This window comes from Haplochromis burtoni, unplaced genomic scaffold, assembly GCF_018398535.1.
Source record: "Haplochromis burtoni strain Fernald_Lab_line unplaced genomic scaffold, NCSU_Asbu1 Contig_147, whole genome shotgun sequence".
In the NCBI taxonomy this organism is placed as follows: domain Eukaryota; kingdom Metazoa; phylum Chordata; class Actinopteri; order Cichliformes; family Cichlidae; genus Haplochromis; species Haplochromis burtoni.
Window position 1 is genome coordinate 317,220 of NW_024582508.1, and position 16,055 is coordinate 333,274.

At 39.4% G+C, this 16,055-nt stretch overlaps 1 protein-coding gene and 1 long non-coding RNA gene across 4 annotated transcripts in view; one reads left to right on the forward strand and one right to left on the reverse strand.

The window, feature by feature from the left end:
* The window catches only part of map3k5 (mitogen-activated protein kinase kinase kinase 5), an 85,407-nt gene extending 73,249 nt beyond the window's left edge, over positions 1 to 12,158 (reverse strand). The window contains exon 1 of one of the 2 annotated variants that reach the window (XM_005931565.2): positions 11,200 to 12,158. In XM_005931565.2, the coding sequence (XP_005931627.1) occupies positions 11,200 to 11,635 (436 nt within the window). In that variant the 5' untranslated portion in view covers positions 11,636 to 12,158. The remainder of the gene's footprint in view (positions 1 to 11,199) is intronic. The other variant, XM_042224713.1, reaches the window with a different exon arrangement.
* Positions 12,159 to 12,258: 100 nt separating this feature from the next.
* The window catches only part of LOC121815174, a 47,609-nt gene continuing 43,812 nt past the window's right edge, over positions 12,259 to 16,055 (forward strand). For both annotated transcript variants that reach the window (XR_006054848.1, XR_006054847.1), the window contains exon 1: positions 12,259 to 12,776. This is a non-coding gene — a long non-coding RNA (uncharacterized LOC121815174). The remainder of the gene's footprint in view (positions 12,777 to 16,055) is intronic.

Genomic DNA, 16,055 nt, shown 5'->3' on the forward strand with positions numbered 1-16,055 from the left:
CTGCCAGTCGCACGACTCTCCTGGCAGTCAGCTCCTCTTTACCTTTGCTCCACTTTGTTGCCTTTTCACTCACTGAGATATTTTACAAACCACAGTGCAATGGCCCCCGAAGGGAAAACAGCTGAGAACAGAATGTGAATTCATCTACCGCTGACAAGCACGCTGGGAGAGACCTGTGCTGCAGTGCAAGCTGTCCCGACATGCCTACTTGATGTACTTCCTTGCTGTTGTTCAGTGAAACAGAATCATGTTATTGTCTGGTAAACAATTCCACTTTATCTCACTTGCTTCGCGTGACAGGACTGAGGAACAGTTGTGGTTGTTTGCAGAGTGTTGCATGGAAATAAAACGGCACCAGGCAGAAATTAGTGTATAAATACACCTGAAGACCTGGAAAAGTGAACTAGATAAGAAATTTTCCATCTGAAACAGCAGAAACATCAGACACCAGCATGACTGATAAACATTTCCTGACATGATTTCTTGGTATTTTTAGACCTATTCTTGAAAATGTTAAGGGTTCCTGCATTTTTTCCTTTTTTAAACTGGAGATATCAGGGGTATGACATCACCTGTACTGGTTTTGAAGGACTGGAAGGAAACTTTAAAACCTTTTTGGTGCATACTGAGATACTTTGTCTAATTTCACATGGGCCACTATTATTTTATGCAAATATTCATGCACAATGCCTTTATACAATTAAAAAAAGAAAAAAGACAAATTTAACCCAGCAGCTGCCCACTTCGCCTGTTGTTACATGAAGTTGCTGAATGTTATTTACTTTCTACGGTGTCTGGTAGTCACTTCACTGCTAATCGATGCCTGTGTGGAAACCCCTTAAGACTCATTGGAAGTAGTAACATTCATTAGTGTTGGTTTCAGTTGTGTTTAGATATTAATCGTGGATGTGCAATGTGGTTTCCAGTGTTTGTTTACCCAAGACCAGTGTTAAGGTTTAGCCAGCTACAGGTCATCACAACTAAGCCTTCAGTAGTGATTAATCATGTTCAGCTGTGGCTTTGCAGTGACTGCTGAATGGTAATGGGCTGAGCGTCGGTTCTCAAAGTAAAAATGCCTTGTTGGTGCCAGAGGTCAGAGGAGAACAGCCAGACTTCTATAAGCTGATAGGAAGGCAACAGGAACTCATATAACGACTTGTTACGACAAAAGTCTGCAGAAGAGCATCTTTGAATGCATAGCACAGAAAACCGAGGCTACAATTTGCATGAATTCAACAAAATTGGAGCACAGAATATTGAAAAAAAAATGATCTGATCTGAGGAGTCAGTATTTCTGCTACACCATTCAGATGTTAGGGTCAGAATCAGGTGTAAATAACAAAAAAAGCACAGATCCATCTTGTTTTGTATCAACAGTTGGTTGATTCAAGGCAGTTTCCTGTAATGGTGTGGGGCGCACTTTGGGCCCATTTGCACCAACCGAGCATCGTATCCATCTTCTGTGGCAGCTTCTGACCCCACAGTCACCAGATCTCAGTCTATTAGAGCACCTCCAGCATGTGTTTCAACAGCTCACAAATCTGCAGAACCTGAGTGACCCAAATCTTTGATTCTAGCACCTTGCTGAATCTATGCCACAAAAAAAATGAAGGCATCTCTGAGGGCAAAAAGGGGCCCAAAGCAGTACTAGCAAAGTGTACCTAATAAAATTCCCAGGGACTCAAAATCTCGCTCCATCATTCAAAAACACGACTGTCTACTAACTACGAAAAAACCAAAAGAAAACACTGCACTACAGGTTCAGGATACATCTTTTTTGTTTGTGGGCAGTGGTTACCTTCACCAGCCTTCACATGGACAGATAAAAATTACACTGCATTAGAGCAGGGCGATATGACCAAAAATATTTATCACGATATACGTTTGAAAATTTGCGATAACGATATAACTGACGATATAATTACACTAGACAAAATACTTTACAACTCCACAACTTATTAGTGCAAAAAAAAATCAATGTATTTTCACTTAAACAAGCAGCTGTTTTTTATGTGCATTAAAGTTATATAAAAATTACAGTGCAAATGCAAATTCCTTGCTGACAGTTTAACAAAAGGCTTTTCCAGTGGAAACTGGCCGACATATCCTCAGCATAACCATGTATAATATCCACAAAACTAAAAAGAGGTTATACACACACAATACGGTAATATTATGTTGAAGCACAGTACGTATCACTCCGCGAGGCTCCTGCCTACGATAGCCGTAATGCTCCGACAATCCATCAAGCGGTGCGGGTTCGTAGCTTAGCAAAGTCGTACTAAAACATTTGACAGATTTTCGAGCGCCGTGTACAACATAAAATCGTTTCGAGGTCAGTAAACACAACCAGAATTCATACATAAGGCACACGGGATTATAAGGGGCACTGTCGATTTTCAGAAAAATCAAAGGATTGATTTTAAGTGTGCCGTATTTTCCAAAAAACACAGTAATAACGACGGCCCGCTAGCATGCTCTACCAAAAATAGTGCTTTGTTGTGTATCTGACGGACGAAAGCTAAACCAGTTCCACACCACTGAAGTTGCAGATTTTTACAAACCAGTTCTGGTTCATCTGTTTCATTCAACGATCCGCTTTTGCCCTTCTTATTCTCTATTGCCGTCATGTGCTAATGAAAACAAAGGCACTGCGCATGCGCGTTTTACCCATATTCTATCGCCATATTTCATTTTCTTATCGTTGCCCAACATTATACCGGTATTGCCGTGAACGATATGATATGGCCCAGCCCTACACTGCATAATATAAAATAATAAGAAAATGATATTAAAATATAAAGACTTCAAGTAATTTTTCTTGTAAGATGTGGGTGGCATCCTCGAGCTAGACTAGATATGAAATTCAAACTAAATATGGAAATTTAAAAAAACTTTACCATTGTCTTTACAGAAACACCTCTTGACTCTAATATATGCGCACAATTTTTTTAGTTTTTTTTTTTAAACTGCCAACAAAAACTATTTTCTTTTACGCAAAAACACCCATGCAGTTTTGCATACATGCTGTGACCTTTGCGGTGGGTATGCAGAATCAAAACAAACCAGACAAAAGCTGCATACTGCATGTGAGAAAAGCAACTGCAAAGACAGATGAGTAAAACACACCTCCGCCGGAGCCTGGTTACAGCGTTATTATTAGACTCTGTATTGTGAACTTGTTGCATGCTGCCAAAGGTTTTCTAGTTGGAAAAAAAATAATGTAATAACAGCTGTTCTACTAGAGAAAAGAAACCACTGGTATCAAACCCACCCCCAAAAATCAAATAAATGCAAAATACAACCAGACTATTCTCATAGCTCTTAGGGCTGTTCACTGCCTTATCATGATACTCAAACTGATAAGACAGAGTTCCCTGTCACGCACCATTGGTTTCTAAAGACAACCCTACCCACTCCTGCTGCATTTCACCTCAAATGAACCCTGATGAATCCAAATGGGAGCTTTGATATTCGGCTACTCCACCTCCTGTCCTATTTCTGGCGATCATTTCTGAGATATAAGCAGGATTTTATACAGCACTTACACTTATTCCAGCTGATAATACTGCATAGAAGGATGTGGGGTATAGTCATTGTCATGTATGTAAAGAAGAAGCTGCTTTTCATTCTGAACTAGCCTTTCCTTCCTTCCTTGAAAAGAAAAGAAAAAAAACTTGTTAAAAAGCATTTGCACTTCTGCCTGGAATCTCCCACAGAGGTGAAGGCAGTCCTCCCCAGAGGCCAGCAAATGGCCCCTAGGCTAATTCCTCCTAACCTTGTGCCGCCTAACCTCTGAAAAGCAGCCAACCACTAGCGTAAACAGAAGGGAAGATAAACAACTTAGCAAAGGGCCAGCTGATGGGATTTCAGGGCAGTGCGGATTCACAGTCAGGAATCTTGAGTGTACATTCTTGTGCTGGATAAGAGACAGTGTCTGCTGGCGCCCGGCAGTATTGACACTGGACAAAGCTGGACGTCACCCATTGTGCAAGGATTGCATCTGTGCTCCATTTCCGTCCACTTTTTCAGACTACAGTTTGCTTACAGTTTGCTTTGCTAGTTACAGTAGTTCACCAAATAGCCATGTGAGAAGCATTTCCTATTTTGTGACTTTACACTGCTGAACAACACTATCATGAGACCAGGTCACCTGATTGTTCGCTGCTTGTTGTTCACTTCTGCTAATTTTTATTACTGACATTTAAACGATTAATCAATAACTCTAATAAACATTAACTTTTAACAGAACAAATCAAGATTGAGGATTTACTATACAGTGGTGTTTACATTTGCCTGCTATGTTAAAGCTTCCTGGTTTGAGACTAGGAGGAGGATTGGTTTCAAAACCACGAGACATTTACAATAATACAAACAATATCAGCAACAAAACTGTTTGCAGTTCTTACGATAACATAACTGTAAGAAAGAAATGGTTTGTGTTTGTGTACCAGAGGCCCGAGGGTTTGAGGGTTCTGTGCAGTAACTTCGCTGTTTTTAGTGCCTGGAATCTGCTGGAGCCACTGTTCCAGAGTTACAGCTCCTAATGCTGCTACTACCACCGGGACCACCTTCCACATCTGCTCCAGCTGATCCTTCAGCTCCTGCTACCTCCACTCTGTTTTATCATGCTCCTTCTTTCTGATGTTTCCTCATGCTGGGATTTCCACATCTATCACAACTGCAGTTTTCTGCTTCTTGTCAGCCATCACTGTAGCTGCTTGGCTGGCATGCAACTGTCTGAATTTTACTTAAAGTTTGCATTATTAGGGGCAAGTCTGATTTGACCATGTTTGTGGCATTGATGCATTTTGGAGCGTTGTAATGGATATGTCTGACAAATGATGTCTTCTTTATGTTATGGCAGAATGCTTTTTTTTTTTTTTAACTTGGACTAATTTGCAAGTAGATGTTAGGATTTTCATTGGGAGTGACCAGGATGGACAAGATTAGAAATGAGTCCATCAGAGGGACAAAGTTAGAGAGCGGTTGGACATGTGCAGAGGAGGGATAGTGGATATACTGGACAAAGGATGTTGGAAATGGAGCTGCCAGGCAAGAGGAAAAGAAGAAGACCACAGAGAATATTCAAGGATGGACTGAAGGAGGACATGCAGAGAGTTGGTGTGACAGACAGGGTGAAATGGAGGCCGACGATTTGTTGTGGTGACCCCTAAATGGAGCAGCCAACAGAAAAGGAAGAAGCAGTTTTACAGTTTATGAATGCTAACAATACTACCTCATGTTAACTGTATAACTTAGTATTCCACCTTCTCATCCAAATGTGGTTATCTCTACCTTTTACAGAAAGTCTATAATTTGTAGATGCTAAAGTACTTCCTGTTTTTTTTTTTCAACCTCATTCACCTTGGTGCTCCATTATATACTCCTCTTCTCAATACTACTACATTGTAAACTGGGCAGCATGAAAACAATTTGTGAGCTAGATCTGCGTTGGCTGAGTGGTGCTGTGTGTGTGTGTGTGTGTGTGTGTGTGTGTGTGTGTGTGTGTGTGTGTGTGTGTGTGTGTGTGTAATGGAGTGGTAAGCAAACACTCAGGTTCAGGTAGAGCAGCTTTTAAAGTGCTCAGGAATTGTTCACAAATTCAATGTGCACCCTATAAATGACACAGTGGTTTAGTGTAATGATCAACAAGAGGGATAAAGCTCTGCATACCACAGCTATGACCCAGCACACAAACACACGAACAGGTGCGCCATTTGATCCCTGGCAAATACTACAGTATTAACTGCTGCACTTTCAACACTGTAAAAAGTGTTTCGAAACAGGACGCATCAAGTTGTCGTACTGCTGCCAAGCAGTCGCTGCTCAACAAACTGAGTTAAAAACATAAAACGAGTTTCTGATTCCAAAACAGATGATCAGAGTTTAGCATGTGCGTGAGTAGAGAAAGAAAGCCATCATCCATGAAGCTCAGATACTATGAATCACCATGGCAACAGATAAATAAAGAGCAGAGACTTAATTTTATTCCAGTGGACCGAGGAATATGAACACGTGTCAGCATGGGCTGCGATTTTTATTTGAAAAACGGGACTTTTAATCAGCTTGGGCCACTCTGCCAACGTTATACATGAGTAAGAATTTGATATAAAATATATAATTTATTTATATTGTCTGTGATAGTCCTTTACTCAATTTGATTTTTTTTTTTATTGGATGAAACTGAAATCCTCATTTTGTCATTTAATTATTAAATCTAATAATTCAGGTGTAATTTGACAGAAAGAAAAGGTATGTGACTGGAGATATGGAGAAACAGAGACACAGTTTAGTGATGGACATGTGATATTTGTTACCCAGATAGCTATAGACAATCCACCCGCAAGTCAGTCTTTATTAAATAAAAACTGTTTTTGCAGCAGTCTACGGCCACTGCATTTTCTCAGTAATTCAGGGAAGTTTAAACCTGATTTCTCATAAAGAATTTCATTATTTCTGCCATTACCGGATAAAAATGCTTAATGAGATTTACAGAAAACCTCTGCTTTAATGCTCCCCAATTTAACCATTTCTAATTTGATTTAATATGAGCCATCACTCATAGATAATGCCTCTCTTATAGCTGTAGCAGAGGTGTTTTACTCAGTTCCTGGCAGCCTAATATTACAAATTCACATTTTTTAAATGAATGACTTACCGATAAATCTTTACAAACATGTTATAAAAAATGTCTCAGCTTTTGTAGACTCTGGTCTCATAAATTTAAGATATTTTAGTATTGTTTTAGAAGGTTGAAAGATTTTAAATCAAGAATGTTTGCTGATCTTTTACATATATTTTTGGTTTGATGTGTTTGTGAGACTGATTTAGGCAATTTTCAGTAGAAAACATGTCCAAGTTCAGATTTTGAATTTGTTGTTTGACATAATTTAATGACTGAATCTGAAACTATTTTACTCACAGTCAGAACGTCTGAAGCCAGCATTTAAAAAGTAACTTTAAAATACATTTAGTTTTGTTTTAGTCATTTCAGCCTCAACTTTACGCAGATATTCACATCACCGCCAAGGTCCAACTGTGACAGTCATTTTTCCATCAGTGTGACTGATTACAACACAGAAACTAGTCAGAAACATGGAGACTATAAGTGCTACAGGATTCTCATAATTAATCTGCAATATGATCGCTGTCTCTGTACTTATTGATTATAAAAGCAGTCGTGTAATTTACATAGAATGGTGAAGAAACATCTAACCGACGTTTCAGTGTTTGTAAAAATGGAAACTCCTGTCAAATAATTTGCTTCACTCTGAGCTTTGATAGCGACTTTATGTATGAAGAAATGAATCGGAGTATCAGCAGATGGTTCAGGTACGGGAGGGGAGGAAGAGTCAGAGAGAAACAGAAGAAAACCTGCCAGCGAGCAAGTGGCATTCTTAGAGTTTGTCACCCAGTTGACTGACTCAGAGTTTAAGTTGAACTACCTTCTGAAACAGAAAACTCTTGTCTCAGGGTGAGCAGCCTCAGAGTCCTTAGCTAAAGCTTCTTTCACTTCAGCCTCTGCCAAAGATATCAAGAGAGAAACAACTCAAGCACTGAATCCTGATGACTTTGTGTCTCAAGTATAAGATGGCCCATCACTGAAGCTGGTACTCCAGACTGGGGGCTGAGAATCAGGCTAATCACAATAAATAAATAAATAAAGGAAACACATTCCCTGAAGTCTGATATACGCATCCTGTCAAAAGGACAGATGAAGATTATCTCATGGGCTAAGGGAAAGCATATATTTAAAAACAACAACCGGGAACTGAGAAAACATAAAAAAGATACAGATAAAGACTGTTTTTTTTTTTTTTAAATTTAAGATGTTTTAAATAAGTTATTCAATTTTCAACAGCCTCAATTAGCTGACAGAAATGTGCACATTTGTTTGGATAGAATTAATGGTCTAAATTCTAAAACCATTCAAGTGAAACCTCATATCCACCCATCTACAGCATAGCTACTCAGGAGAGGCAGTGGGATGAGAAACATGGCAGTGAGGGCATACCTGCTTCTTTTTTGCGATAGTTATAATAATAATAAAAGTTGTGTGTATATCAAAATCAGCAGGATGATGAAGTATGAATTTTTGCTTCACATTTTACTTCTCCGATTTTGTCCTTTCTGTAATTATTAGTTACTTGTGCCCAATTATCTGCTAACATGCTGTATTTTTTTTTTTAAATTTTAGATTAAATGACATTTGCTGCTTAATTTCACACTTGGCTCAAAATTGACATCTTATAAAGAAATATGACACATAATACAAATGATTTACTGAAAATGTAATTCAGCGTTTTCTACACAGATGTTTGTTTGTAAGATTTCATGTGTATTTGGAATTTTTTTTTATGTTTATTTTTGTACCCAACTGAGAAAACAACGTAATCTGTGATCAGTTTACTAGCAGACAACGTGCTCTCTATCATTTTAAAAGTCCGATCACTGCTGGCAAACCAACCTTGGCCCTTCCCTCCTGTGTTTTACCTACAGACTGGCTCACTGGCCAGGTTGAACTCAATATTAATTAGTTGCTTCTCCAGAGAGGCTTCTGTCACACAGTTGGATGCACTCCAACTCCACTCTCTTGCACTGCAAATGGCCTTGCTCTGCTTTGGAGATCTGCTGTGAAATTTACTGCGGATGCAGAGCAGAACAAGGACCACTATAATCTCGTATAGTTCCGTGACAAATTCCACACATACGTATCTGAATTTTGAAAACACTGATAGGTACATATGTAATCTATTCACATCTTACTCATGTTTTTTTTTCCTCCCCCCACTTATGTTGGTTAATATCATGTGATCAGTGGTGTGAGTAAGATAGGCACAGCTACACAAATCTGACTTCAAATCTGAATTCTGACTCCATGAATAACTGGGCTGTAGTGACCAAAATTCCCAGTGATAAGATACGGTTAGCTATCACTGTTGCCAAACTTTTGCATCTACACTTCCTGTGTTTCATGTCCTGAGGGTTTCACAATCAGACTCTGCCATCTTTCAGCCAAATACCCTCTTTGTCCACAGCATCATGCGGGGAGGACATGTAAGGACAGTCAGGAACAGCTTTTCATTGTATCAGAAGCAGACAAATGACAGAAACCAACAAGCTCACTCAAGTTTTTTGTTTCCGGTCTTTCATCTGCAGGAGGATAATGAAGAAGTGGTGTGTGAGTGAACAGATATAGCAATGTGTGTCTGGGAAAATGCCACAGCCCTCCCCTGTGTATTATGAGAAAATTCCACGGTAGCTCAGAGGAAAAAGACCAAACAAAACACTGGGAACATGATGTGTTTGTACAGCCAATAATATGAGAAGCAAGAAGCATGTCGAGCATGGAACAAACAATACACCTGTCTGCCTTCACTAGTAGGCTCTGATGTTGGCAATATAAGTGCTGTTACTGCAACTAAATATGGTTAATTCAGCTCTATCTGTTTATAATCACTACATTGCTATAGTTGGATAAAAATGTTATTATATATACTTTTTCTATGCTACTTTTTGCATAATATTAAGAATTTGTTACATTTTAACTCTAAATTTTGCACAATTATAATATATTCATAAGCACCTTGGTGGGGTTGCTGACCTTGTGTCCTGATTTTCATTACTTTTTGACAGTTGTTGCTAAGATTTGTGAGGCGGCTGGGTAGTGCATCGTTTAACACACTCTCCCTTAGCTTGGCGTGTCCTTCTACAGTGCAAACATATTATTGTTGGGTTGAACTGGTTGGGAACTTGTTGGGTCTAAACTGGTCATAGGTGTGGATTTAAGTACAAATGGGAGTGGAATTGTGACCTGGCCAGTTACCCGCCTCTCACCAAATGTCAGCCAGGATTGGCTCCAGCTCCCTGTGAGCTTAGCTGGATGAGTGGTTAAGAAAATAGATGGACCTTTAATTAGTGACTTCTAACCACTGTGACCTCAGAATTGATGCTTTTGTTTTTAAAAAATATAGTTTTTTTACCCAGTGACTTAATCTTAGTTTTGTTACTGTTAACACTGATGCAATTACCATTAATAAAACAGATATTTTCTTTTAGGAATTTTCTAGGTCTTTTATAATAAGGAAAAAAACCTGCATACTGCATATTGACTTTTATATATGTTGATCTTTTTATAGCTCCTGTCAGGTAAACTCTTTTTACTATATTAATAACGAGTCAAGCAATGATTGTGTCTTTAGGCTACCAGAGTTTGACAGTAACCCCCCTCAAAAACAAAAAAAAAAGAAAAACCCAAAACAAAATTAGCATCATTTGCAGAGATGCCACTGTTTGAAAGGCTTTGACGTGTCACACTGTTTTATATTTACAATATCTGCTGAACACATACTGATACAATCTTAATGAAATGCAAACACTGGCTGCTGTTTCTGGCTCTCAAACAGAGAGATCCGCCATGTGCATTATAGTTTTGTTTTTCATGACTTAACCAAACCTTTTCAGTAGTATTTAGAGCCAACTGCTACATATACAACATGAATTAGAGATGGAAAGTGCTTTCTATCAAGGGATTCAAGTTAGCAGATTCCAGTGGAAAGACCAGGCTTGTGGCTCAAACTGTGACACTGAAGCACAATGCTGAACCCCACAATGGAAGAGGGGAAACTAGCCATAGGAGGGGGAACTCTAGCAATAATCCCCACATTAGTGGAGCAAATGATACAACTTCTCAGCAACTATTGTTCAATGAGTTCCAGCTTTGTTCATTTAAGTATACATACCACTGTGATCTAAAGGAAGCAACATCAAGCCATGACATGCAGAGCAATGGGATGTATTTAGGGAGTCCAGAGCAACCTGTCCTGCAGCACAGTTTCCAACAACAGAGGTGATGCAGTAAAAGTGATTTTCGAGCCCCTGAAAGGAATTTAGGGGAGAGGTTCTTGTGCTACTCTTTCATGAATTAAATGCCATTCCTGGGTCACTGAGCTTTAGTGAGGTCCACTGTGGCTTAATCATTATAATGGAGAGCAAAGATTAAGCCGAAAAAATCAATTTAGAGGATTGATCTAAAATCCTAACAGGCTGCCGTTAAGGCTAAAAATGACCTCATCTAATAATCACGTAATAATCACTTTTATAAAATGTTTGTCTTTTCACTTGCTGAGGGTGGTTTGGGAAGCTTGTTGTGGGTGGATGTGGAAAGATTTATAAGCCTTTCTTCACTTGACTCACCTGCGTTGTAGAACCTGTCCAGCACGGCGGTCTCCCCGAAATCCAGTTTACCAAAGTTCACTGTCTCTAGCTTGCTGCCCACAGAATCGCAAGCGTCCTTCAGACACTGCAGGGCCATGCTCTCATGATTATTCTGTTGGCTGGCCTCTCCGTTCACCACATAGGCCACTGTCACCGGCCTGCTTTTGCAAGATTTTCCGGTGGACAGCAACCCTCCGGTGTCCAAGGGGCAGCTCCCGGAGATCGGGCTAAGTCCCCCACCTCCAGTCCCGGAATCATGCCAAAAAGTCCCGGCTGCGGGGATTCCACAGGCACCACCACCACCACCACCACCACTGCTGTTGACGCTTGTATTTTCCCCGCTGAGGTTCTCTCTGCCGGGGCCAGCACCAAAGGAAGGTACCGCTAAAGAGATCCCGTCCTGGTCTTGATTCATCTTTCTTCAAGTGTCTTTTTAAAGTGGGGATTTCGATGAGTGGCTTCTCCACCAGTCCTCCATGGAGAGCCAGCGTTACGCACGGCGGTTACCCATGGAGCCTCTGCAAAGGCACGACGTGCAACTCTGCTCCTTCCACACAGGTAAACAGTCTGTTAGGAGCAGAGGTGCAGCTCCACATCATGCTGCATGACTGCCATTGATTGCACGCTTACAAAACACGCGAATAGGGGCTGCAGGCGGACCGAAGTCACGACGATATCCGAAGAGAAAACACAGGAGGAAAAGCCACCAAATCCGCGCATTCCGTCTCAGCCGTCGCAACAAATTCACATACTTCTCAAAGTTGAGCAACACAGCCACTGTAGTGCAGCAACGCCCACGGGATCCACAAATGTCACACCGAGTCCAACTTAAGCTCACTTTAAATCCTCCGATCAGCGCAACGGCTTCTCAACGCGGAGAAGAGAAAGCACACCGCGCACGCAGTCAAGGTGCCTTCATGTGTAGACAGACCCTGCCCAGTTTCCACTGTTATCTTCGAGGCCAGACTCACGCTCTGGGCGGAGAGACGATACTCGGAGCCTGGGTTAGTGGGGCGGGGACACGATGACCATATGTGGAGTTGTGTACTTCAGAAAGGGAGGAGTCCCTTCGAAAAACAAAAAACAAAAAACAAACAAAACCGCCCAAAAGTCTCTGGGAGTCATCTGGAGCGAAGGTAAAAATGAATAGGTGATTTATTTATCAGCTTTTCCCGAAAATGATGAAAATGGGGAATTAGAGATCGCAATCTAGAACAAACACACCCATTTAGGACACCAATCTCCGTAATGACTACATTGTTTTTGTCGGAGCTGTGAGTTGGAAGTATTTCATAATCCTGCAAACTAATTGCGTCGGTTTTGCACATTAATCTTCTGACCCACATGGATTAGGCCCCACGGTGAAAAAGTGGCTGTGAAACAGGTAAAAGTCTGAGCACATGACCATGTGACTTTGTAATTCCTCTGGACAAACGCTAGAAGTGACTATTATTAGTAGTGATTGAATTAGTTTACAATGAAACTATCCGGGTGGGTGGTCTGCTGTTCAGACGTGGAAGTGTCATCCATTTATGTTTCAAGGAGGCCCTCTTGTGGTAAGCACTTGATATTACAGTACATGTGAATACATATGAATAGTCTGCATTTTATACTTGTGCCATAAAATATTTTTATTCTTTATTAACAAATATATAGCAGATATTTATGACCTCTAGAAAGAGAAAGTGCATTATTTTTTCAGTAGTAAATTAGTCAAGAAAGACTTATGTTATGTTGACAGATGAAGTAAGCAGGAGTCTCTGTGGACTATTATGTCTTATAACCTGTAAGAAGCAGGTGGAAGAGATCCTAGAGAGTTGGAGGTATGTTTTGAAGAGAAGAGGAATGAAAATCAGGAGAAGCAAGACAGATTACATGTGTGTGAATGAGAGGGAGACAAGTGTAGCAGTCAAGATGTAAGGTAAGGTGAAGGAGGATGATTTTAAATACCTTGGATGGAGGGTTGGTGTGACACGAAAGGGTTGGTAGTGATAGAGTGAAATGGAGGGAGATGATAACTGTGGTAACTCCTGAAGGCAGCAGCTGAAAGAAGTTGAATAAGATGCTGAAATCAATGATGACCCCAAACAAAACTTGTTTGTCAGAACATGAGGTACAAATATGAACATACAGTATTTATACGTATGTGACAAAGGGTTAACAAATACACAAAACATAGCCATTGCTTTTAAAAAAGGAAAGAGCATACTTATCTTGGGCGAAATTCGTCTACACTTTATTTGAACACATGAATTTCCTGCAGGGCTATTTCAAGGTGAGACGAGTCCTAAATCACTGAGCTTTAATGATTTTTATTTTAACATTTTATCACTGGAGAAGGGGCTAATGTAGCACCGTGACAATGAAATTATTAGAGGAGTGAAGGCAGACATGAAAAAGGCTCCCAGTGGAAATATTCAGTGCTGTTACGAAAAGTAAAAGAAGATAAGGGGAAAGAGCCGCAGTGAATCCTTTTTTTTTTTTTTTTTTGCCATTGTGCTCTTGTTTTGCCTATAGGCTGTTGTAGCTTTAGCACACCATAAATGACAGGAAAAAAAGTCCAGAAAGGAACAGTAATTGTAGTTTTACAATTACACACTTGTTCTGTCAATTGACGGCAACATTTCTGCATTTAAAACAATACAAATTCTGCTATTATAACTTTTAGAGCTGCTGTGACTAATTAAATACCGCCAGAAAAGGCACCGAGCTCTCTGCTGCTCAGGGCAAGCAGGTTACATTACATTGTTAGTCTTCAGGGAAGAGTCTGTTTAAATGACGGTAAACAAAAAACAAACAAAACAAAAACAAAACAAAAAAGTGTACTTTTCCTTTTCTGCCACTAGATGTCTCACATTGACCGTGGTTGAAGTTTCACTCAGCAGGGTTTTAGTGACAATGCTGCCAAACCAAACACATCCACAGGGCTGTGTGATTTCTTTAAACACATCTGTCTGCTCTTCATCGTTTAGCTGGGGGCGAATTACGGATCACACCAGCCATTTATCCATCACCGCGTCTCTCAGTCACACTGGAATCAAATGGAATGAATGTCGAGGTTACATCACTGAGGCAAATTACACACAATCGAATGCAGTGAAAATGTATTTTTTATTGAATTAGTTCTTGTTTGTATACCTCTTCCCCCTCCTACCGATGAATTCACATAAAGCTACATACTTCACTGATAACTTTAAGTACATGTTGTCTAATAAAACATAAAAAAACGCTTGCAGATAGATGTCAGCCTTTATCTCATTAATAAAAAAATAGACTAAAATAGCAAAAAAAAAAACACTGCAAAAGAAAAACTACGTATGCTTTTTTCTAAACAATGACAACTAAGCTGAAATTAGCAAGTCCATTCTGGAAAAGGACTTGATACCCAGCAGTCATACAATGCAATAATTTCTGTAGGACCTATCTTCAACATAGAGCTAATGTAATGTGCCACTATGCTAAATGTCTCCTATCATATGAAAGAATTAAAACTAATTATTACACATTCATAAAGAATTTTTAGCTCACACTGGTGAAGGTAATTGCTTTTTCCATATTGCCTGTAGTCTTCAATCATGTATTATATAGTGTGTAAAAAGGATGATGAGTAACTTACCATTAAACAACATTTGAGACAGCTGATTTTAAACCCTGTCTCACCTTTATTACCTTTATTTAACCAGGAAGATTCATTGAAATGTAGAGAGATCAAAGTCAAAGTACTCAAGTTATTTAGTTATCCAAAATTAGAATTTGCTGGGAGTAAATTGACATTATGCCTTTTATCACATGGATATTCTAGGTACCTCTGAATTAGCTTAATTTATCTGATAAAATTTGGTTTGAAGTCTTGTTATCTGTTTAAAATGTAATTTATTGAATCAATAAACACAACTTAGTAAATGTTAATAGTTAAGAGTTGCAATATGTCCTTCAAAGAAACATTTGTGTTATCCACTCAGCTGTGACAGACAGTAGGGTTTCCCTGGCAACACAATACAACAAGCCCTGCAGCTGTCATCATATACCAATTTCATTTTTTGCTATACGGTTAAATTCTGATTGGCTTAAGAAAACATGTGACATCACGTGTTTCCAACACAACCATTCCCACCTTAGATCTGTGAGAAGTGACAGACCAAAAATATAAATACACGAAGCTCTCACCAGAAATAATCCTACAAAAGTGTATTTTCATCTAAGGCAAAGTGAAGTTGATTGATTAGATTTTAAAGGCCTTTAACTACTGAGAAGTGAAGTAGTTGACTTATAGCCTATATTTTATATAATATATTTGACTTGAGTCAAGCTGAAGAGAAAGTTTCCCTTTAAGAGCTTTTAAAAAGGATTTTATGGCTACTTGAAGACCCACAAACATCTTATCACTTTACAGCATTTGGCTTTATCAGCAAACAGAATAACGCTGTCTTGTGAAGATGTTCTTGCTTTTGGCTTTATTTTGCCTTCTATGAGCTCTGGAGTGAAATATGTTTCTCTTAAGCTCTTACATGTTACACTAAGATGTCATCGTCTTTCTGCTGAGAGCCAGTCCAACACCATCTTCGCACAGAAAGTGGGAAGCTCCTAATATATAAATAATAACATGTACAATATACAGTGATTATTAAGGGTGAAAGCTGGAACCTGGGAAACTTGTGCTTTTTTTTCGTCAGTGTTGGTGTCCATCCAGTAGTTATGGGAAAAACATTGCAATAATTCAGTTATGGGTGGATGCAGATCTATCTATCTATCTATCTATCTATCTATCTATCTATCTATCTATCTATCTATCTATCTATCTATCTATCTATCTATCTATCTATCTATCTATCTAT